This window comes from Hirundo rustica, chromosome 3 (assembly GCF_015227805.2).
Source record: "Hirundo rustica isolate bHirRus1 chromosome 3, bHirRus1.pri.v3, whole genome shotgun sequence".
In the NCBI taxonomy this organism is placed as follows: Eukaryota; Metazoa; Chordata; class Aves; order Passeriformes; family Hirundinidae; genus Hirundo; species Hirundo rustica.
In genome coordinates this window covers 94,794,901-94,820,545 of record NC_053452.1, presented here as the reverse complement: position 1 = coordinate 94,820,545, position 25,645 = coordinate 94,794,901, and the positions used below count along the sequence as shown (strand labels likewise).

At 40.4% G+C, this 25,645-nt stretch overlaps 1 protein-coding gene across 1 annotated transcript in view; it reads right to left on the bottom strand.

Moving 5' to 3' along the window:
- The window catches only part of CSMD1 (CUB and Sushi multiple domains 1), a 950,789-nt gene that overhangs the window by 86,450 nt on the left and 838,694 nt on the right, over positions 1-25,645 (bottom strand). The window contains 5 exon segments of the mRNA XM_040059570.2: positions 2,764-2,910; positions 5,074-5,262; positions 22,905-23,018; positions 23,164-23,244; positions 24,731-24,876. Coding sequence (XP_039915504.1) covers positions 2,764-2,910; positions 5,074-5,262; positions 22,905-23,018; positions 23,164-23,244; positions 24,731-24,876 — 677 coding nt within the window.

Below are 25,645 nucleotides of genomic sequence, written 5' to 3'. Positions count from 1 at the left end.
GTTCACCAGATAGCAATACAGAAAAGATCCCACGTTTCAGAAATGGGCTGTGCTCCCAGAGTACCAAACTTGATACTTTCATGACTGTTAAGAGGGTTTCTGAAACATATGAAATGCATTTTGTGATGTAAACCATGTATGTTTGGATAACTTACGCTTAAAACCTTTATTTAACATAGATCAGACCTATCTTCCACTCTTACAGAAATTCTTATTAATGACATTTTAAAGTAGTAACCCTAGGCTGGTAGCAAGTCAGAAGCCAGCAACGAGGTTACAGGCAAGCAGTGCATAGAATTCACATCCATGTAAAAGTCCCACTAAAACTAGTATTTTGTGCTGCTAAGGTAGCATGGTATGTATAAAAAGGCTGATACTCAAAGCAATGATGTCTAAGCTATAGTCAGCATTAAAACAAGAGAAGTTTTTTAAGCAAATTATCTAAAAATTCTGAAGATGGATTTTTATTTTACAACTCTGAAAAGTATACTTGTTGATACAGTAAAGGAATAGTGATAAATCTACATATAATTCCCTTCTTAATCTATATTTTAGTAATTTTTAATCTGTTCTTTAAACTGAACTCCCTTCAGAGCCCAGGATGAAGCACACAAAACATCTTCTAGGATCAGGAACTGACATATTGACAGAAGAACCACACACAAAGCAATGAATAATTCTCTTATGACCTGAAGTGTAAGCAAATGCTTGAAGAATGCCAGATGAAAACTACAAATACCGTAAATTGAGTGAAAAAATTTTGGCTTAAGCAGAAATACATACAGTGAACTCACAAAATACTGCAGCCTTGTGTCAAGGACCACTGTGATAAAACACTTTTTCTCCCAGCCAGTTTCTGAGGGGACTCTGTCCTGGAATCTCATGAGGCTTAGCTGAAATAGGTGCAATGACTCAGGAGTGCTCTCATCTAGGAATGACAGTGTTTTACCACAAAATGGGATAAACTTCTGTGACTGTTCCAGTGACTGAAGTGTATATATATATATCTACCTATATCTTTACAGTTATAGATTTGATTTACTTTTCCAAATGACGTATTGTCCACATTATTTCAAAACCTCTTAGATAACAGAGCTTGAACATAACTTGCAACATTAGTCTCCAGTCCCCCAGTTTTGTTTTAGTCATAGCTAGTGCCATAATAATTGATGAACTGAGCCTAGCAATTACAAAACACTCCTAAGCGCTGCAAAACATGTTTTGTGTACATGCAAAGGTACAAATATTCTGCCATTCCTCAAAAATCAGTCTCCTTAATAATTTGATATTTACAACCCAAAATCTTCACATAAAGTCTTTTCATGTATCGCTGATATTGCTCCCTCGCTTTGAATTAATGAATGAAAGCCCACTCCTTTCACTGCCACACATTTGAGAGCTATGATGTGACAGGTTCTCTTTCTTCCCTCTTGCACACTCTCAATCCATCTATTACGTCTTGCAATTGTTTTTTTTTTTTTTTTTTTTTTTTTTTTTTTTACTATGAAAAACTAAATCTCCAGCATGCTTGGAAAAAACCTTCCTTTCCCAATCCCTCAGCTTCGGTTTGTCTCTAGTAATTATCTGAAGGTGCAGGCAAAGATAATGCTATTATTGTTTTTTTTCCTGATCTGCTAACAATTTGTGCTAAGTTCTTAAATCCCCCAAATGATCATAATTATGCTCTGACCTGAGCCCTGATCTTATGTTTCATTAACAAGAGAAACTTTCCAGAAATTAGACAAGCAGAGTCTGGATAGTACAGAAAAGGAGTGAGTTTCCCAAAAACTGTCTCCCTAAGAATATTTACCATGACTAAATGGGAGATACTTAGTGCCTCATGAAATGTTCTGCTAAAGCATTTTTAGTATTCCTTTCTCTACTTAATTTCTATTAATAATTATTAGCCATCAAAATTAACACACACAACTTTTACATTGCTAATCAAATCCAAACACAGAAGAAGAAAATGTTAATGATAGCAATTATCACCTTTCTCTCTCACACATACTATCCACATCATGTAGATGATCCCTAAGCCAAGTGTTCTAGTAGCAATGTCTGTTGTTGTATGTGTGGAAACATCATGAACAGACTGCAAACTGAGTAAGGGTCAATATGTCTAAGTAATCCAGTAGTGCAATATGTTTTTTCTTGATTTTTATTATGAATAAGGAAATATTGTCACTATTTAGATAGACTACTTACATATTTTTATGTTACCAGATTCATATGCAACCTGTTGAAGAAATGAGGGGTTTATTTCCCCCCAGTTGTTCTTTTATTTGTACATGAAGAAAAACATAATAATGAAGAGTTGTGAACTGCAGCTCTAGGAAATTGTAAACCTAATAATTGTTTACTGAATTGCAGCTAAAGTACTGCACAGCTATTGAGGATCAAAAATTCTCACTTCTGAGTACTTCTTTGTAAATCTAAGTGTTATCCTTACCACCACATTTCAAAGGTATCTCTCCGGATCTGATAAGAGAAGAGGTGCAGAAAGGAGTATTAATTGGAGAAGTAGTAATCTGGATATCTCTGGCACACCAGGAAAAAATAGACCATGTTTCTGTGCTTACCTTAAACTTCAAATAGAATGATTTCACATCCTTAAAATATACATTGTAAAAAATTACCTTCAGAGCAACAGACATTATATTACAAGCCCTATTTGATGCTGAACAGTTGTCATGGCTATAAGTCTAGGTGGACGACAGTATATCCACAAACTATAATCTATTAGAAAGCATGAATTGTTACCTGAGTAACGGATCTTGAATCCTTTCTTGCTGGTTGCATGATCAGTTGACCAGCGGAGATACAGCTGGTTCATTTTGCTTGTGAAGTTCAGTTGCCCAGTATGATTTCCACTCAAAGCAACCAGTAAAGGGCTTTGACCAGAAGAACCTTCAGAGATGAATAAAGAAATTATTAAAGTTTTAAACTACTATGAGTTTAAGTAATTCTTTCCATATTGTAACTCAGCTGTGAATGTGAACATGGTAGAATAGGAAATCGCCTGACACTTCCTTGTCAGAGAAATAACTGACAAATCTTAATTTACAGCACCCATCTGGCCTTGGGGTTTCACTAGAGAGCACTATAATTGCTGTATATTTTCCATTTGTTTGTACCAAGATAAAAAATCTGATCATCATCCAGCTGCTGAAGGACCATAACGTACAGTGCAGTCAGGTAGGTGTAGTCTCTGCTGTGATTTGCTTTCCAAAGCTGCCTTGTAAAGCAATCAGAGATGAGTGCCTTAGCAAGACTCATTTCCTAAAATTTGCCTTGCAAATTTTTATACAGTTTCTGTGTAAAGTTTGATGATGTATCTTTATCTGTTATAGATAGGTCAGTGCAGTTCTACTAACCTAGATGAAATACACTGTTTTGGACCACACAAGCCCCCACAATATGATATATTTGTTGCAAAATGCAGCTACATTTGAGTCTGAATTATAGGCATCACTGGAGGCCCTATGGCCACATCAGCATTGCCTTCTGCTCCCAAAAACTCATGCTGAGATGTACGACTAATTAGTTCAGCAAAGCACATTGCTAATGTGGCCACAGGGACAGAAACAAATATCTCTGCAAGGTGCTGCAGTGGGCCATATCTGAGTATCAACTTCTTGAGAGCTAACTCAGGAATTTCCACATGGCACTATAGTTGAGAGGTTATAAATATGCCATTAACTTTTTCACTTAAGGTTGCTGGTAGGTGGTAGAAGAAATTATTTCTCAGAGCTGCAGAATTAGATTAATAAGTAAGAATATAATTTCATGCCATGAAATTAAAATGTTTTAAAATGTAGGAATGCCGTTAGTTCTTCTCTCAGATCTATTATTAATAATCTGGTTAAATTACATTTAAATTCACAGGGAAGTAAACAAAAATATACATAAGGAAAATTATACTGTTTCACCAAAATTTATCAAAAGAAAACAAAGTGATCAGATCACTAGAAAAGTTCCAGTAATGCTCCATATTGTCTTTGATACAAAATAGAAGGCAGGAAAATGCAGTCTTAATAGATTTTTTTCAGACTATTTTCTGCACTAACCTGACATGGACCAGCATACATATTATGAAGAAAAAAATATACTAATGAAGTAGCATATTTTAAAAGCATTAAAAATGTGGTGGATTTTTTTTTTTTTTTTTTTTTTTTGGCTGTTTCTACCAAAAAGTGAAAAAAAATTAGTCATTTTAGATTTTAAAATCGAATTCTTCAGAGGAATACTTAGAACAAGATACTGCCAAAGATACGACCTTTAATATTTTTTCATGCTGTGAAACTTCCATAGTGAATATTCATAGTTTCTATCATACTTATCATATATTCTTGGTTAAGGAAGAAAGATATGATAATGGTCTCTAAATTAAAAAAAAAAAAAAAAGTACTTAAGAACAATCAGAGACTTGTTAATCAATGAGAACATAAGAAGTCATAATAACTTCAGAATGAAGTAGAAAATAAGAACTAACTAGGGCCCTTTGAGAGGTGACAACACTAGAAAATTACTTTTGGTCATTTCTCTGCTTTGTCTCAAAGCAGACGGTTGAAGACTTCAACAGTGGTATATTCAAGCAGTGAACAGCACTGGTCCACTACGATATGGAGAAAGCAGACAGGGTATTTGAACTCAAATTTCAGTACTTAGATTCAAATAATTTTATTCATTTGTACAAATATAATTATAACCCCAAAATGCTTCTCGACCCGAAAAAAATCATTACGGACCAGCATGTTAACTCTTCCTTCCAGACACCTCCATACATTTCCCAGGAAACAGAGAACTGTGTGGCTTTCCTGGGGAAGCTTCAGCTGTTACTGTTCCTCCTGTAACAGTACCTAAGAAAGTTTAAAACCTTCTCTGTCCTGAATACATCTATAAAAACTTTCATTGGCTAATAGATTTAGATTTAGGGTTAAAGTAATAGGAATTCTGAATTATTGTTTACATTTCAGATATATCACTGTATTATGAACCCAACAATTCTGAATCAAGGTCCACTCCACCCAGTATCTGTTCTTGTGTAATTAGAATTTAAATCTCTCTTACCATCAAATACCTCCAGCTCATCAAATTGCTTTTCACTTTGAAACATTTCTACAAAAATGGAGATGTTATATCCTGGCTCAACCTTAATAGTCCAAGAACATGTCTGAGAATTGGGGTAGGTGCCTGGATAACCTGGACTGAGGATCACTCCTGAGGATTCTGTACGAATTTCATTTGCTGGACATTGTGCTAAAAAGGACACAAAAAGAATGCTAAGAACAGCAATGAAACAAAGTACTTCTTCTCCATGAAATGCATGCTTCAGGGTCAGTTTCCAAATGAAAACATGTTAAAAACATATTCTAGATGGAAGGGGAAAAAGTTCCCTATAATATGCATGGAAACCTGACCACTTTTATAAACTTTGCATTTAGGAAACATTATATTAATTTATTAATTATAGTAAAGCATCTATCCAGAAGGAAATATATTAGAGCCCAAAGAGGTTTCAGTCAAGCAATTCACATATGTTGGTGCCATCATTCACACAGGTGAAGTGAAAGTACCAGTAAAATTTTTAATTTGGAAATTATATTCTATTTGAGATCTTAAAAAAATGACCCAGCTTTAAGAATTAAGCTTGTTACATGAACAGGACAACATATTGAAACATCTAGACATACCAGATAATTTGAAAGTACACAAGTTTTATGTAAAATGTTCATTTCGGATAGAGAATGCTCCAAGTCATCCAAGTAAGAACTTCTTAGCAACTACTTCCCCTGTTATTTAAAGTTAGAACTTTAAATTTCACCTAGTATTCATAGGAATTCATATCTGCATACTGAAAGAAGTATAGTATATTAAAATACTGTAAATTTTTTATCCTAAACACTGGTTTGATTAGGAAGTTTTGTTAGTCACTATTTTTCTTTAATATTTTGCCTCTCATGCAAGACTACTTTTTTTTTGATTCTGTTTCCTGTTGAAATCCGATATGTTTTATCCACAATTTCATAACATATGTTCATTTTAACAATGTTTTTTATGTAAGATTCACAAATGTATCTTGATAGAAATGCATTTCTGGAAATCATCTGTCCCAGTACCCAAGCACTTGAATAAAAGTTGTAAGAAAGGTGAAAAATACAGAAGCAGAGGGAAAAGTGATCAGTGGAAAAAGTATACTACAGGGGAAAATCCACACATAAATATCAGAAACAAACATTAAAAACTGGACCATTTCCCTCAAGAAGGCCTTTTGCAAACTTGGAGGTGAAATTTAGGTTCAGTTGTAGCTAAAAAATTTCTTCAGTCAGAGAGGAAAATGTCAGCCAGTGAAAAGGCGGGATGTAATATGCAAGTGAGGCTATGCCATCAAGCAGGGGAACAAGATCTTGGTTGGGGAAAAGATAGTAGGCTAATATTTTTTCTTTGGCATATATCCCTTTCTGCTATCATTTGGCAGCACTGGCTGCAGAAGACAATATCCCTAAGAGGCAAAGCCATCTTTCATAGAGGTTCCTAAGAGAGGAAAAGTCCACAGGACAATGGTGTATAAAGCAGTAAGAATTCTTTTGATAATAATCCAGGGATTGCCTCTTGAAGTAGAAACACCTGTAGTAAAATCATACCCAGAAATTTCACACTAAGTTTTGTCTAAGAATATAACTTTGCATGTGTCTAATGACAGTAGTTTCTTCTCATCCTCTTAAAATGAAACACACTGCTACTTTGACTTCCTCTATTCTTCAGAATAAGACCAGAATAACTTGGGAAAATACCGTCAAAAAAGTTCTCTGACTCATAAACCTGCAGAAAATACAAAAACCCCAACAAATTCACAAAGAAAAAATCAGGAAGAGAAACATCATCAGATGTCTAACATCTAAGTGCTTCCCGTCGGACATGAATGAAAGTACGCATCAGTGATGAAGAGTAGCTTACATGACAGTCCCACAACCTACTTTATCCTGTAATATCATTCTTTATGCTAAGGACTATTTTAAGAAAGAAAAAGTGATTTTTACTGATCCAGTACTGGCTTACCTGAAATGTTTATTTAAAAATGTAACATCTACTAGAACAGCTTGAGAATTAAAAGCCTGTCTTCAAAGTCATAAAGTACAAGTATCCTGGAGAAATAAGTGATGCTGACAGAGTTTGCAGAGCAAAACACAGTGATTCTTTTCAACACTGGAAAACTGCCACCTCTCTGGACAAACTATGGTTTAGAAAATACTACAATCAACTAAACATGACAAACAAGAAGTTGCAATGTATAGGTCTTTTGAAATGGAATATGACAGTGAAGAAAGTACATCTGGAGTGGTTTTATAAGTGTGCCATATCTAAACACTAGCAGCACAATAATTAAGGATACAAATGCCTTTTGTTGCCTGCTTTTCCTCAGCATCTTAGAGAGTTATGGAAATAACCGTTGGTCAAGTTACTCATGAAAACAATTATACAGTAGTCATTTGGACGTGGAGTTTGCAAACAAAATCTGGATATTACACAGCCACCATCCAGGCAAGACTAAAGCCTGGTGATCTCATTACTTGGGAAGCGTAATAGTACAGTTCCTCCAGAGAAGTTTACAGCTGGGTTAATCTAAAAGGCTATTATTGCCTCCTTTACATGGGTTCTTTTTCATCTAAGTTACCACGGGTCTCATTTTCAGAGAGGTGTCCTCCAAGTATCTTCTTAAGAACTCGCTGAATGGACTCTCTTTACTTACTCCAGTATATTAAGTTTTCGGAATCTTGGGTGGAGGATTATCAACTAACAATAAGATTCAAAATTACATTTTGAAAAGCCTGAGATTAATATATATTGATCCCCAGAACACTGTCTCCGAGTGCTGAGATATTATTCACTAACTCAAGAAAAACACTGCAAGCATCTTTAAAAAATGGAGTCAGGGAAGGAATGAAATGAAAACATGGAGGAAAGTCAACAATTCAGAGAAGTGAAAAATGTTAGTTTCTTTTGGGATAAAAGAACTGTCATAGAACAGGAAAAAAGACACACTCAGTGCAGACACTGACTGTGATCATCTCAGAAACCTATGGCAGTGCTTCGGAGAAGAACTGGTAAAAATGGTCTGCAAAAATAAAAAGAAATGGGAGTAGGAAATTTTAGAGGGGAGAGGAAAGGATACAGAACCCAAAGAAATTACTTTTCCTGCCTTATTATTTCAGCTACTTTGCTCTTGGTTTATCTGTTTTTTCTTGTAAAGATATCAGAGACAGAAAGTGAAGGAAAGAGACAAAGAAATAGCTTATTTACTAGGTTTGAAAAATAACAACAACAAAGTTTCTTTCCAAAGCAGGTAAAAGTTATCAATAATGGAGAAAAACTGCTCTTAATTGTCTCACTGCTTGCAGCCAAATCTTAAGTAGGGACCTGAAACTAATTTACTCACCATGGGAGAAAATGTGCCTTTTGCAGATGTTCCCTCATGCCCTTCTCTCACAACTGAGAAAATACAATGTTGCTTTCTAATTAAGAACATTTCTTTGATGAGTGAATATTAAAAATCAACAGCTTAAATGTCAGAGTATTTCCCTGAACACATCATCACATGCTCACAAGAAAGAGAACAATGCAGTGATGCCAAACTGATTTTGCCTTTTTGCTTTTATATACTCTTTAAAAGTTGGTAGCTCTGTAGCCTATTAGTGTACAACTACATAGATTCATAGCTAGCATTTCACCTATTCTGTTAGACAGAAAGACAGAAAACATTCCTAGAGACTCCAATCTTCTGGGGACCAAGGTTAAATTCTCTGAGAACCAATGTTAAAATGGCTTCTCAAGACAAATGCTCATAAACAGTTTAGTTAGTATCTAAAAGGGGGGTTCAAAAAAGGGTCGAACCAGGGAGGAGTTGTCTAACTGGGGATTCTTGTCAGTTATGCTAATTTTCAAACCATAAAATTGTGCCTGCTTTATGTCACTGTGTGCATTTTTGGCATGTATTCCAGTGTGCTGTGCACCATAAAGGATCCTTTATAAAGGTAACCACATTTTTATCACCTGACCGTGCCTGACTTTTTGTCTGACTGCTTTTAGGATTTAAAAGACATCAACAGGACTGCTGTAGGAATTCTTTCATCCACATACTCTATTGTATTCACTTACTGAACTTCAGAAATTTACTAACAAAACAATTTCCAAAAAAGATAAATAATGTTTATGTGGGAGAAAAAAATGTACCTCTTTAAAACAAATCAATGCAAATAATGATGCTAAGGGTGAAAGGAGGTATTGAATATTCCTCTGTGGTACTGAGACAAAACCAGCATATTCTTAGAGCAGAAAATTCAAACAAAATCAAAATTATTATGTCCTTCTAACCTGTAAACAGCTCAGTATCTCTTTTGCGCTACGACAGAAGTGAACAAGTATTTTTAAAGACTGAGCTATAGCTTGAGGTCTTTCTATTGCCAAGATTTTCTTCCTATGACTAAGACTCATTGGACAAGAGGCCCCTTCCAATCTAAGTTGTTCATAGCCGATGTACCACAGAGACTTATGAGAGGAACAGCTCTGGAATAGTTCAGGGACAGGGGAAGGCAGACTGTGTATTGCCCCTTTGGGGTCTGGGAAGCTGGCTTTAGCATGGGGTTATGTGGCAAATTGGCACTTCTCACCTCGGCAGCCTTTATTGTCTTTTTCTGCACCCTTATGAATTGCTCAACAATTCCTCTCCAGCATAGCTTAGCTGCTAATTACAGAACTTAATGTCTAGGGTGGAAGCTACACTTCAGAAGATTTAATTTTACAAGATTCATGTATCTAAAGACATAAAACTGAGATACTGAGACAGCAAGACTGCTTCACCTTGTTCTTTAAAACAAAAGGTACATACATTTTTCAGTACCACAGCTAATACCTATAACTTTAATAAAAGTAAACTCCACAGTGTGATTATCTTGTATTCACCATACACACAACACAATTAAAAAAAAACAACCAACCAACCAACCAACCAACCAACCAAAACACCTGGGTTTTTTTTTTTGGTTTTTTTTTTTTTTTGTTGTTGTTGTTGTTGTTGTTGTTGTTGTTGTTGTTGTTGTTGTTTTTAATAATATTATCTCTCCCCTTTCAGGATAACATTTAAAAATAGAATACCCCTAAATAAAAAGTGCTCTGGTTGAGGCATACATATTTTTGTTTGATCTAGCTAAAATGGAGTTATTTTTCCCTACAGCACCCCCTCACAGTGCTGTGCTTTATATTGGTAGCTAGAAAGGAATTGACAACGAAGCAGAATTTTGGCTACTGCTGAATGGTGCTGACACAGCATCTGTGCTGTCTCTCCAACACTCTGCATCACCACCTCCCAGAAGGCTGGGAGTGAGAAAGGTCTTGGGAGAGGGCCTAGTCAGGACAGCTGACCCAAACTGACCAAAGGGATATTCCATACAATATGACATCAGCACAGCAATTAAGACTAAAAGGAAGGAGGAAGAAGAGGGTGTACTTATTATTAACAACATCTACATCTGCTGAAGTCCTGCTTCCCAATGTCTGGACATTGCTTGCTGATGGAAAGTACAGAACAAAATATTTGGCTTCTTTCTCTTCTTTTGCACCTGACCTTTGACTTTTGTTTTAATAAATTGCCTTATCTTGAACTACAAGTTTTTATCCATCTTACTTCCTTCTCCTGTCTTGATGAGAAGGGGATTGATAGAATGGCTTGGTGGGCACCTGGTAACCAGCCAAGGTCAACCCACCACAATATTCTACTCTTAATACTGTTTCTTTTATTTGTCAGTTGGCTAACAGATTAACATATTTGATACCTCATGGACTCTCTTCTGTTAGTTAAATTACAGGTTGACTCAACTTGCTACACATTTTAAAGTTTAGGAATTGATGTGAAATTTACCATTTGAGAAAGTCAGAGCTGCAAAACAGATTAGATGCTTGAGCCCCACAATATATTTAATTATCAATTATTAATAAGTACATCCCATGAAATTTAAAAGCTACTGTAGCTACTCTAAAATCATTTGGAATAATAACAGGAATAAATACAAAAAAAATGCTTTAGGCATATTGGAGGACATAAGTAATTTATTTTACATTCATTTTTAATAACATTGCTGGACATGTAAATTCAAAATAATGTTATTTGTTAAACTCGCATAAATTCATGCATAGAGGCAATGCTTACAGAAGAACAACAGGAAATAACAACTATCTAGGTTACACAGTCACATGTGATGGTGTGCAGTGGGGTAATGTCATGAGAAGGGTAATTCTGCATGGCAGCACAACACTTTCACCTTATTCCAGTTTTGAGGAACAAAACATTCCCAAACACGTCTTTTGGAGAAATTTGATTTAGGTTTTTTGGGGAAGGCCAGACTGTGGTGGTGCAGAACTGTTTTATTAGATTTTTGTAAGAAGTTTATGTTATGGTTTGTTTCACTGTATCCCCAATTCTGTATCCCTTTTGTGTTGTCTGTATAATAAGGTGTTTTGTGTCAATCATCCCATACCTCACATGACATGTAACATCCCCTCTGCCCCAACCCCCCTCTCTGGGGCAGCTTGCCTATCACTCCCGGGATCCCTCCCGGATTGTGAAATCTCCGTGAGAGAGCTTCAGGTGATAGGTAGCCTGGGGGAAATTCCTTTGGCTCTGGATTTTAGTGGTCTGAAGCTTGGGGGTGGGCACACCTTGTTACCCCCTGAAACCCCTGATTTGTGGTCTTTTTTGTATCCTCCCTGGGACCCTCCCCCGCTTATAGGGGGTGGGAGGGAGGAGCAAACTCTCTCAGCCGCCAGGTTCTCAGCCTGGAAGCTCTCAGCCGCTGGGTTCTCCACCTAGAAGCTCTCAGCCGCGGGGTTCTCAACCTGGAAGCTCCGAGCCGCTCGCCTCGGAGCTTGGAGATCTCTGCTAATAAACATCCTTTAACCTGCTAAGCTGAGAGCCAGCCTTTTCTCTTCTGCTGATATTGACTGTCACCTTTGAGTCCAGCTGCCAAGCCGAGAAGCCAAAACGAACTGGAAACTTTGTGTCTGTGTTGACCCGAGCTAGCTGGCGGTTAGCTCCCACCCGGAGCGGGGACACAACCGGACATAATTGGCGCGCCAACGTGGAGCACACCACGCCGGCAGAAGCAGCTTGGACCACGTGGAGCACGGCTCCACGGTGACAGAGCGTCCAGCGCCCACGCAGGACCCTTCCGGAGACGAGGCGGACCCTGCGAACGGACTGGGGCTGATTTAGCCCGAAGAACAGTCTCTGGGCGTCACGCACCCCTGTGAAATTGACTTTGAAACAAGGCAAGTTCCAGGGGAAAGAAGGGGAGCTTCGAGCCCCGACCGGAGTCCTTCTTGCAGCAGAATATCCAAACCCACGCACCCCCCAGGCACAGGAACAGGTAAGTATACCCACAAAGGGACATACTTACTGGTTTTAGGGTTCCCCCGAGGGAGGGGGATCTATTGGGGAGGAAAAAATCCTCCAAAAATAGCTGCGCAGCTAAAGGGTTAAACCTCCTGTGATTTAGAGCCAACGGGGTCCGCGGGGGGAGTGCTTTTCATCTGGGTTTGGGTTCAAAAGTAACTTAGTATCGAAAACATGGGCGGAAAGCTCACGACTGCTCAGAAAAGGTTGTATTATAATTATGCGTCAGTAGTTAACGAGGCCAAATTGAAAATCTCAAAAGGCGAGTTAAGAAGTTTTGTTCGCTGGGTTCATGTGCATTTTCCCCAAGTCTCTCCGGACAGTCTCTGCAGCCCACATTTCTGTGGCACTGTAGAAAAGGAATTAATTAGGTTGATTCAAACTGGGGACAAAAAGGCTACAAAGTATTTTACTGTAGCAATGAAGTTAAATTCGGCAATTCAATTTCAAAAGGGAATGCCGAAAGAGCCCAACGGAGAAACGTGTTCTCCCCCTCCTCCCCCCACCTCTTTTCCCCGGTCCCCATGTCCCCGGGAAAGCGTTCTCGATGGAGCGGCAGGGGTCCCGCCCGCCCGCTCTGCCTCCGGGGCACCCCAGCCTCCACGCCCGTGCTGGCCCGGTAGGGCCAGGAGGGAGATCTCGGGCAGCACTGGCCATGCTGCACGGGATAACCCTCCCTCCCCGCTTTTAATCGGGTCCAGGTCCGCGTGGTCCTCTCGGGGTTCCCAAGATGGCGGAGACCGCATGGCGGGGGACTGCCCCGCCCCCTCAGCGCCGCCCACCCCTCCCTACCCCGGTGACGTGGTGCCCGCAGCGCGCGGCCCCGCCCCCTTCCCCGCCCCGCCTTACCCCTGTGACGTCGGGTGCCTGCCCCGTGACCCCGCCCACCCCAGCCGCGTGCCGCGTGACCCCGCCCACCCCAGCCCCGCGCCGCGCGGCCCCGCCCCCACCCCACGTGGTGCCAGTCCCGCGCCGCGCGGCCCCACCCCCACCCCACGTGGCGCCGGCCCCGAGCCGCGCGGCCCCGCCCCCACCCCACGTGGTGGCGGCCCCGACCCGCGGGGCCCCGCCCCCGCCCCGCGTGCCGCGGCCGCGCTGCCCCCCCCCAACCCTCTGTGGCTGCGCGTGCGCACTGCGGCACCCCTTCCCCCCCGCAGCCGCCGCGCCGCCGCCCGCCCCGGAGCAGCCCGGTCCCGGTCCCGCCCCGCCGGAGCTCGACCCCGCTCCCCCGGGATCCCCCCTGCCCCCCCACTCCTCGATGATGTCACCCCCCGGGCAAGCCGCGGCCCTTGCAGAGACTCGGTTGCCAGGCAACCAAGTGCCTCAGGGCACAGGCGTCCCAGCGCCCTCAAACCCGGAAGTGCCCGAGCAGGGAGCAGAGACAGCTGCCAGCTCCTGCTCCATTCCCACCCTTGCCCCTGTTACCTTCCGCAATGCCCGCGGTGGTAACAACAGGGCAGAGTACCATCCATTTCCCCGAGCCACCATCAAAGAGATCTGCAAAGCTCACAGGATATATGGCCGTGATGGACCATATTTCAGAGGGCTTCTCAGAGCAGATCTCTCTGCAGAGGAGGTGGTGCCTGCTGATTTAAAGTACCTGTTTTCTTGCTTGCTGAACTCAACAGAGTACATCCTATGGGTCACAGCTTGGAAAAGGCTGCTCCAGGAGGCCTTACCAGGGCTCCTCAACCATGTTAACACCAGGGTTGATGCTCAGGGAAACCCTCTCACTCTCGACCACCTGGCTGGGGAGGGGCAGTGGGCAGAAGCCACTGACCAAGTGGTCATTCCTGTCCAGTGCCTCCACGTAGTGAGAGAGACAGCCCTGACTGCATTCTTCAGCATGCAAACACAAGGTCCTGCGATTTCTTATTCGAAAATCAGGCAGGACCAAAGTGAGTCTTTCACAGATTTTGTGGAAAGGCTGTCCCGAGCTATTGAAGCTCAGGTCAAAAATGAAATGGCTCGAGAACACATTTTATCGGAAATTGCGTTTTCAAATGCAAATGATTTATGTCGTGCTGCAATTTTAAGTTTACCCCTACACCCCAAACCAACCTTACCAGACATGCTTCAGGTATGTCACGTAAAGCTGCCTTTTATAAGCTCCTCTACAGGTCCACGGCCCAAACCTCATCAAGTTGCAGCCATGGAAACTGAAGATTCCCGAAAAACACCGAACACCGGGAAGAAGCATTCTGCGCAAAGCTCCCAGAAGTGTTTTTTGTGTGGGAATTTGGGGCATTGGGTTTCCAAATGCCCCCTCAAGAAAGAAGTAGAGGACCTCAAAAACAAAAAAGGGGGAGGGGAAGGGGAAAAAGGGAGAGGGTTTAAACCCTCACAAAAAAACTGGTGAAAGAGCGCAGGTCCGCCCTGCGTGAGGAAAAAAATGGGGTGGACCAGGCAGGAGGGGAGGGGAAAGGGAGCCAAGGGAAAAAGAAGGAGAAGCTGCAATGCCCCATTCAGGGTGGCAGCAAACATAACACACTGGAAATGACTTACACAGACCATGACATGGCACAACCAATTTTGACAACCAATTCTAAATATACCCCCTACAGGTTGCAGCTCACGGAGGGTTTGCACCTGAAAGACGACAACTGGAATTTTGTGTCAGTTGACAACAGTGAGCAGGGTACCTGGCCAAGGGTCAAAGGTAAGCTCATCGTTGTGGGAGACTGCAAACACACCCCAAAAGAGATCGAAATTCTTCCAGGAACACTTGATAACAATCCTGGAAAATTCGTTCTCTGGCTACGCTGCACTCACCCACCAACATTCCTACCTAAAGGGCAGACAGTTGCCCAGATCATACCCACCTGGGAACACCTGGAAGAGGACAACATACCAACAGCTTGTCCCGTGCACAACATCACAGAAGTGAAACCCCAGGTGGGATGTGAGTTACAGGTGGGTGATGAGGCCATTAACATCACAGGCCTGCTCGACACAGGCGCAGACGTGACTGTAATCCCAGCTAAGCACTGGCCGTCACGTTGGGCCTTGGAAAACGTGGCAGGACACGTGCAAGGAATAGGGGGAATGCAATTGGCCAGACAATCAAAGAGTGTGGTGCAAATTAAGGGGCCAAAAGGGCAGTTGGCCAGTTTACGCCCTTTTGTTTTGGATTATAGGGAACCCTTGTTGGGGAGAGACCTGATGGCCCAGTGGGGAGTCACGATTGACATCCCAGACCCCCCACAGGATTTTTGGGCGGCGGTCGCTGAGGAGCGCCCTACCCACAAGCTGAATTGGAAAACAGATGCACCAGTGTGGGTTGAACAGTGGCCGCTTTCAAAACAGAAATTGAAGGCGCTCGAAGAGCTCGTGGAGGAGCAGTTAGCTAAGGGTCACATTGTAGAGACCACCAGCCCTTGGAATTCGCCGGTTTTTGTTATCCGGAAGCCGGGGAAGGACAAGTGGAGACTCCTCCAAGATCTCAGACAAATTAATAATGTGATAGAAGACATGGGCTCTCTTCAACCTGGGATGCCTACCCCGACCATGCTCCCACAAAATTGGAAATTGGCTGTTATAGATATAAAAGATTGTTTCTTCCATATTCCCCTACACCCTGACGATGCACCACGTTTTGCATTCTCGGTTCCCACTGTTAACCGAGAGGCCCCGAGGAAACGCTACCATTGGAGGGTTCTTCCCCAAGGGATGAAGGTGTCACCTATCATCTGCCAGTGGTATGTGGCTTCCTTGCTATCCCCGGTCCGCGTAGCCGCAGAGAAAGCAATCATCCATCATTATATGGATGATGTGCTTGTGTGTGCTCCCACCGATGATGTCTTGTCCCACGCACTTGACCTGACAATTAATGCATTGGTTGTTGCAGGGTTCGAGCTGCAGGAAGACAAGGTTCAAAGGATGCCACCTTGGAGGTACCTGGGGCTGGAAATTGGCAAGCGGACCATTGTGCCGCAAAAATTGGAAATCAAGGCCAAAATTCAGACCCTTGCAGATGTCCATCAGCTGTGTGGGGCATTGAATTGGGTGAGACCCTGGCTGGGCCTCACAACTGAGGACCTAGCCCCTCTTTTCAATTTATTGAAAGGGGGAGAGGAGCTGAGTTCTCCCAGGGAACTAACCCCGGAAGCGAAGGAGGCGCTGGAAAAGGTACAGCATCTCATGTCCACTCGGCAGGCTCACAGGTGTGATCCAGACCTGCCTTTCAAATTTATAATAATGGGGAAATTGCCACACCTCCATGGAGTCATTTTCCAATGGAGAAATAACATCAAAAAGGACCAGGGCAGAGAGGACCCACTTCTAATCATAGAATGGGTCTTTCTCAGCCATCAAAGGTCCAAGAGAATGACACGTCCACAGGAACTGGTGGCTGAACTGATCCGAAAAGCCAGAGTTCGGATCAGGGAATTGGCAGGGTGTGATTTTGAATGCATTCACATTCCAATTGGATTAAGATCGGGCCAGATTACAAAGGCAATGTTAGAACACCTGCTTCAGGAAAATGAAGCACTGCAGTTTGCTCTAGATTCCTTCACTGGGCAAATCTCAATTCATCGGCCAGCCCACAAAATTTTTAATCAGGATGCCAAATTCACACTGAATTTGAAAGATGTTCGGAGCAGGAAGCCTTTAGAGGCCCTGACAGTTTTCACGGACGCGTCCGGAAAGTCCCACAAGTCAGTTATGACTTGGAAGGACCCTCAGACTCAGCAGTGGGAGGCAGATGTTGCCGAGGTGGAGGGATCACCTCAGGTTGCTGAGTTGGCCGCTGTTGTCAGGGCTTTCGAAAGGTTCCCCGAACCCTTCAATTTAGTAACGGACTCCGCTTATGTAGCGGGGGTGGTATCGAGGGCAGATCAGGCAATACTGCAGGAAGTGTCTAACACCGCACTGTTTGAGCTGCTTTCTAAGCTTGTCAAGCTTGTCTCCCACAGGGAGCAGCCATTCTTTGTGATGCATACAAGATCACACACCGATTTGCCGGGGTTCATAGCTGAGGGGAACAGAAGGGCTGATGCTCTTGCTGCTCCTGCAGCGATGGCCCCATTGCCAAGCATTTTTGAGCAGGCAAAGCTCAGCCATCAGCTTCATCATCAGAACGCGCCTGGCCTTGTTCGCCGGTTTCACATCACCCGGGAACAGGCCAAGGCAATTGTGGCTACGTGTCCCTCATGTAATCAGCATGCACTCCCCACCTTGAGTGCAGGAGTAAACCCCAGAGGTCTGAACAGCTGTGAGCTGTGGCAGACTGACGTGACACATATCCCCCAATTCGGCCGATCTAAATATGTGCACGTGTCTGTGGACACTTTTTCCGGTGCAGTTTTTGCTTCTGCCCACGCAGGGGAGAAGACCTTGGATGCGATTAAACACCTCATCCAGGCTTTCTCCTTCATGGGCATCCCAAAAGAATTAAAAACTGATAATGGCCCAGCGTACCGTTCCAAGGAATTCTGCAGCTTCCTGCAACAATGGGGAGTGGGTCATAAAACTGGCATCCCTCATTCCCCAACAGGCCAAGCTGTAGTGGAGAGGACCCACAGAGAAATCAAAAGGGTCCTTAACCAACAACAACCGGTGTTGAAAACAGAAACACCACAGACCCGATTGGCCAGGGCTCTATTCACTTTGAATTTTTTAAACAGCACATTTGAGTTTTTAAACCCTCCCATTGTTCGTCATTTCGGGGCAAACCCTCAGCTAAACATCAAAGAGAGGCCGCCAGTCATGGTCCGGGACCCTGAGACTGGAAGGACAGAGGGACCTCATGATTTAGTCACGTGGGGCCGTGGGTACGCTTGCGTGTCCACCCCCACGGGGCCGAGATGGTTACCATCAAAATGGGTGAGGCCCTATGTCCCGAAGGTCTCGGGGGAGAAAAAGAAACTGCCACAGGTTACTCAGGCAGCTTTTAGGAGGAAAAGGAGGGAAGATTTTTCCCCGGATGGTTTCGCTTTCCTGAATGACCCCTGCTCGAATGCTGATTGTTTGTTTTAGTTCTTCTAGTCCCGATGGAACCTGTCCAGCGCCAATCCCCTGTGCTGAGGAAGTTTCACCTGCTCCTTAGTACTGGGGAATTTCGGGCTGGGTGGGTTCAATTTTGAAATCAGTTTTGTTATTTTTGTTTGTTATTCTGTTAATTTTAATTGGATTTGGCATCATCAAAAAAATGTTAAGTAGATTAATTTCTAGCACCACACATGCCCCCTCTGTGAACCGTGTTGCTGTATCATCCGTGCCTGGATGGGAGGAAGACGTGGAACTGGAGGAAGACCCAGAAGACAGAAGACACCCAGAGGATGAACCTCAGATGGAGTGGCCCACTCAGCCAGAGTGGCTCACCGAGAGTTACCCGGACTTCGAATATCATCCTCCTCCGTTCCAGCCCTCCTCCTGTCATTAAAACAAAAAAGGGGGAGATGTGGTGGTGCAGAACTGTTTTATTAGATTTTTGTAAGAAGTTTATGTTATGGTTTGTTTCACTGTATCCCCAATTCTGTATCCCTTTTGTGTTGTCTGTATAATAAGGTGTTTTGTGTCAATCATCCCATACCTCACATGACATGTAACATCCCCTCTGCCCCAACCCCCCTCTCTGGGGCAGCTTGCCTATCACTCCCGGGGTCCCTCCCAGATTGTGAAATCTCCGTGAGAGAGCTTCAGGTGATAGGTAGCCTGGGGGAAATTCCTTTGGCTCTGGATTTTAGTGGTCTGAAGCTTGGGGGTGGGCACACCTTGTTACCCCCTGAAACCCCTGATTTGTGGTCTTTTTTGTATCCTCCCTGGGACCCTCCCCCGCTTATAGGGGGTGGGAGGGAGGAGCAAACTCTCTCAGCCGCCAGGTTCTCAGCCTGGAAGCTCTCAGCCGCTGGGTTCTCCACCTAGAAGCTCTCAGCCGCGGGGTTCTCAACCTGGAAGCTCCGAGCCGCTCGCCTCGGAGCTTGGAGATCTCTGCTAATAAACATCCTTTAACCTGCTAAGCTGAGAGCCAGCCTTTTCTCTTCTGCTGATATTGACTGTCACCTTTGAGTCCAGCTGCCAAGCCGGGAAGCCAAAACGAACTGGAAACTTTGTGTCTGTGTTGACCCGAGCTAGCTGGCGGTTAGCTCCCACCCGGAGCGGGGACACAACTGGACACCCGACCAAGCTTCTTAACTCTAATACTACTTCTGATATCCTCACCTTTGATTTTGCTTTTTATTCATAAATATTATCACCACATTAGGGTAATATTATCACATTACCTCTCTAATGTACGTATTCTGATCAGCCATATTACCTTATACCCATTATCTGTTTAACTAGTATTTCAATTTTTGTGACCAGTGCAGGAATACTTCTTGCTGCCACAATGCTCATCATGCTTTAATTCAAATCTCTACATTTCCCTAACAGCACTAAAAAATGAAAGAAATTTGCAGCAAGAGAATAAAGGGACAGGATGAGAGCAGCAGCTGCAAGTGTAGAAACAGAAACTACAGCTGTTCAACTACTGTTAAGCATAAACCCATTCACACTGACAGCAAGCTCTGTAGGGGTGCCTAGGGCTCTGCATGTTAGAAAATACCTGGCAAGTCAACACAGTACCAAACATTTTGAGAAAGTCTATTCTCCGACAGGAAGGGAAAAGGAGCTGTAAGAAAACTGTGTTGTGTTGTGATTATAGCTGCTCTGGAGGTCTTTATTGAGAATGATAGAGAAGCGGTCATGCAGACTGATTTTTCTTGCCTGTCTGATATGTCATCAGACTCATATACAATATCCTAGAACTCGGTCTTCTATCATATAAATGTTTTTTTTGACTACTACAACATAGTGGCGTAGCTCAGGAAGATGGAAAGTGTTTTTGTGTCTTTAAAAAATATGAAGCTGATCTAAACAAGGAAAATATGAACAATTGTAAATTACAGGTGAAATGTAGAAATATGAGAAGGCAGTTCAAAAATGAGCTTGAAATACAATATGCAAATTGCATAGCAAATAGCATTTTTTTTCAAGTCTACGAGAAAAAATTAGTTTTGTATAAATGCCATTCCATCCAGCATCACTCCTAAAGAAATAGAATTGGACAGGGTATTGAGAATGATGAGAATTATTAAAGATATTTAATATCTTCCGGTCTACAGAATCATGCCATAAGTATGGTGAATACTTGTTACTGATTTTTTTCCCCATAAGAACTGGAAGACATAAAGTGAAAACAGCAGGTTCCATGTTCAAAACAGATAGAAATAACTACACTACTAAATAAATAGATTGTGTAACTTCTTACACAAAAATATGTGGATTTAAGGCATTTACATGGGTTCAAAATAAGACTGAATAATTCTACTGAAAAAACAGCCTTACAGGATTCGAAATATAAAGAACATTGCTAGATTAAGAGTGGTTTAGGTACTAAACCACTGAGTTTGAGGCCCTAATTAACTGAATGTTTGCAATGTTTTTCTGTCCTTCACTATAAAATCATTACTGGCCAGTGCTAGTTATGGAACACTGGTTAAATGATCTGGTATACAGAATTTCTGGTCTAATGCAGAAATATATATTTCCCCCTTTCAGATACTTCGGTTTACTAAGTGCAACATGTGTACTTTCAAATATTTATATATGAGCAAACACTATAAAGATAGTCATTAAAAGCACAATTTTTAAACTATCTAGCAATATTTTGTATGATTCATTAATATAAACTTGTGTTTTATAATAAAATAGGAATTACATTCAACATTTATCTTCATAGTAATACTGGGATAGAAATAAAAACAAGTAATTCTACTTTCCAGAAAGGAAAATTAGGTTTATATAAAGATAAAAATTGTCTGAAGAAAGGAAATCAGGTATGAATACCTCAAGAAATTCCCCCTTATATCTGTCCAAAAAAACTGTGCCAGAGTCTTACTCTGATGCCTCCAGTTCTATTGTCTACTGTCCCTGAATCATTTGATGGCACTTTCATTTCTCATGATCAGATTATTTCTTTTGATGTCATCCTTGTGACAAAGTTTTGCTATATTCATAGGATAGAGCCAGAGAAAGCACAGTAGTTTGCACAACATCTGAAGGAATTGTTATGGATTGCTAACCCTTATCAGAAGCTCCTAATATCTCTGTAGATTTTACAATAGTTGTTCAGTTTACTTCATGCTTTTCTTTTACATTTACACTCTAATTGATACAGTCAAGAGTTAAGTTACTGCTGTTACTGTTAACTAAAAAATGAAGTCTAGATTTACAGTACAATCATCCTCCTAAAATATTACACTGTTAACAAAGAAATGCATTGATTAAAAAAAAAAAAATCAGAAACATTAATAAGTACTCATTTATCCTTTCAAGAAAGTTATAGAAGTACACAATATTCCCATTAATTCTGCATATTTTATGGTGAGGGTCCTGAAATGAATAATGATTATTTTCTAGTCAAAAAAATACATGGAGTACAATGTCTGAACCCATGGCAGACTCCAACTAATTGTATGAACAAGTCAGAGAAGGGGAGGTAAAAAAACCACTTTACCGCAAGTATGTGTGGTCATGCAGACAAAGAGATGCATAAAAAATATTATGGTATCAGTATACTAATAGCTTGTATCCACAATTACATATTATAGATCAAATTTAAACTTGTACAACACAGAATACAGAAATTCTGTTCACTTTTTGATTTCCTTAAATTTTAATGGTAGCATCTCATCAGTAACTTTTTTCCCCAAAGATTTTGAGGTACTTCAGAAAAAAATTCTACAAATGCTTTCTTGATCACTTTTTCAACATTTCAAAACCATTTTGATATCCATTATTTAACAAAATAAAGAAAAAAATGCCAAACAAAATATTCTGAAAAACAAAGTTTGAAACACTGAATGCAAATTTCCAAAATAAACTCATTGTCTATGAAGACAAGGAAAATATATTAAAATATTCAACTAAACATGATTCATATTAATTTTTAGTTCCTTGTTTGAAATGCTGTAATTATGAACACAATATAAATAGTTGAAAGATTTTTAATACTTTGAAGAATTAAAATTTTCCACATATTATTTTAAAACAGCTTTTACATGTGACTGTGTTATACAATGTCACCATATTTGTCAAAGCACAGAAAATAATTTCTTGGTTTATTTTGAAAGCTTAATTTAAATTAATATTTTTAGTATCCTTCAAAAATTAAAAGAAATTCTTGGTTTGATATGAAGCAATATAGAATATTTTAAATTAATTTTAGAAATCAGTGTTTCAGTAATGGTGGAGTTAAATAGTTAAAACCAATTCTCATTGGTTCTAAAGAATAAAATTTCTACATAATATTCTTAGGGTCAAATATATAAAAGCATATGCATTTCTTAGCTATTAAAGAAGTAAATGGAAAAATTTCTTTTAAGCAGCAATGAAATGACAGTGCGTAAAATTTGACGCTTTAGGTAGGATACATATTAATGACATACGCAACATGAGAGTGTATATTTACCTTCACAGGATGGAGAGGATCCTTCAAACTGCAACTGTGCATTTAGTTTGCAGGTTAATATATCTTGCCCAGTAAGGGTGAAACCAGGATGGCATCTGTACTTCACAAAATCTCCTGTAAAAGATATTGAAAAAAGTTAAACCTAAAAAAATCCTTCACACATAAGTATATCAAAATCTCAGGTGGAAGATGAACTAGCTTAGTTTAACTAGAATTCAAGTGAAAACAGAAGAAAGAGAAAGAAATACTATCATCTTACCTATTTCAAAGTCATCATCTTCTGTAAACAAATCTGCATGTGGAACTGTGGGTGGAGGCTGGCATTTCCTGAGCTGATAAGCTGCAAATTTAAGTGGAAAAAATTAAATACTGGTGTGTTAAGGAGTATTTTACAGAAAAATAATTTCATATTCATGCTTCCCAAATTATGAGAGCTGCACTGAATCTCGTGGTCTCTCAGTTACAATATTTTCCAAGTTAAATGTCATTACATGACATGACTGCGCTGAGAGACTGGAACAGGCTGCCCAGAGAAGTTGTGGATCTCAGGAATCACACAAGTCTAGGTCTAAACCTGGTCTTGCGGAAGATGTTTTTGTCCATGGCAGGGGGATTGGAAGTAGATAATCTTTAAGGTCTCTTTAAATGTAAAACATTCCATGATTTTATGACTCTTTAAACAAAGTCTCTTGTCTGCTTTTCAAATCTGTTTCAATAAATTGTGAGCAATCTCATAAGAAAGGTGATCACTAAAATGACCGTGTTTCTAAAATGGTATAGAATGCCTACAGTTGAATAAGACCTATCTGGATTAAAAAAAAGTTTTAAACAGAAATAAAGATTGTGAAGAGAGTGCATGTACTAAAGAAAAACTCTCCCCTTCATGGAACTAATTTACTGTCAGAATAAAATTCTTTGAACAACTTGATAGTCTTATCCACTTTAGTTTTTCCTTAGTTTATGTACAGTGGGTGGCCATACATAATGACCTCGTTTTAGGAGAAAAGTACAGACAAGAGAAACATTTCAGATTCTGAGTAACAATTTCATATGGACTCCCCATGCAAACAGATATCTCAGGTACCCTCTTTCTGTGATGTTTACTTTGGTCTTTGTGAATTAATTAATTGTATATTTTTTTATTTAGAGTCCAGAAGGTTAATAATCTCCCATTTATTATACATGTTTTGGGGTACTTAGTCCAAATTGGAACTAGAATTACAGTTCAGCTTTTCACTTCTGAATTAGATGCCTATTTTTCACCATCTTTAGATCTGAATGCAACTTTGAACAATGTATTTTGCTGCATATCAGTGTTTATGCAATTGTTCAACCCTACCATAGCATCCCAGAAAATTTTCTGACCCTGAGCCCTAGGCATGGTCAGCTAGAGAATAATTTTAATAAAGCAAGTCTAATCTTATTGAATAAATAGGCCAAAGTAATTAAAAGATAAATAATTCAATATTAGATGGCAATGCTTAACATTAAAGATAGAACACAGTTTATTAAATGCCTCATATTAACATTCTTAGGATTTTTTAAATATGTAATTTAAAAAAACTCATAAGTACTGTTATTTAAAAAAAAAAAAAAAAAAAAAAAAAACAAAGCCAAACAACAAAAAACCCACAACACTAATCTAAAACAAAAACAAAAACCAAACCCCACCAAAATAACAAACAAACAAAGAAAAAAACCCACATAAAAGAAAACAGCAAATCCATGAGTCCTGGTAAATCAGTAAACCACAAAGTTAAGAAATATTTTTAAAATTCACTAAATGATTGTGGTAACTAGATGTTAATTATAAAAAGAAAACTGACCATGAAAATTGAGGACAAAGAATCCTCCTGTTGAAAAATCACTGTGAAATTTGAGGAGTACTTGATTGGTGGAACTGTAAGCTGTTTCCAGGGCTGTGTTCCCACTGAAAACTCCTAGCTGAGGCGAATTATGGTCAGGACCATCCCTGGAGTGTAAAACATTAAAAAGTCAGCTGAAAAGCTAATGTTCTTAACACTCAAATTAACAGTCTCTTTTCTCTGGAGAGCAGTTCAAATTTTTTGTACAAAAATTAGTTTTACTGATGATTTAAAATTAGTTTCCTCTTGTTTGTTTGTTTTGATTTCTAGCATGACAATACTCTTTTCAACTTCAAACATGAATAGTTTTTATATTTACATAGGCAAGAAATTTAGTGGTGGCAAGAAATTTTCAATGTGTGTTTCTGCCGAAAATATTCGTGTACAGATCAGATGTAGACAAACCGAAGAAAACAGAAGTCTTGTAATTGTTGTAATATTTCTACCATTTTGACCCAGATGCCACAAGGCTTCAACTCATGGTTAAAACACTGACTTGTGGAAATTGCAAGATATTCTGCCATTTATATAAATTCCAAAGATTCAAAGGTATGTCCTAAGGGGGGGAAAAAAGACGGGAAACAAAACAGGGGGGGAAAAAAAGTGTTTTTGTGTTTCTCAACAGTAGGATAGGACACCAAAAGAGAAACATACTCCAGCAACATCAGGCTTCATTCACTTCGAATATCATATTAGAGAACATTCAGGCCTGAAAAGTCAGAATTAATAAATAAACAAAACTCCCTACTTTTATCGCTGAAGTATTTTTTGAGCCCTACAACACTTATTTCCAGTTATTTTGTATATTACATGCAATGAATCTAAACTGAATGAAAAAACTTTTGCAATATGTTATTTTAGAAGACTTGAGATTAT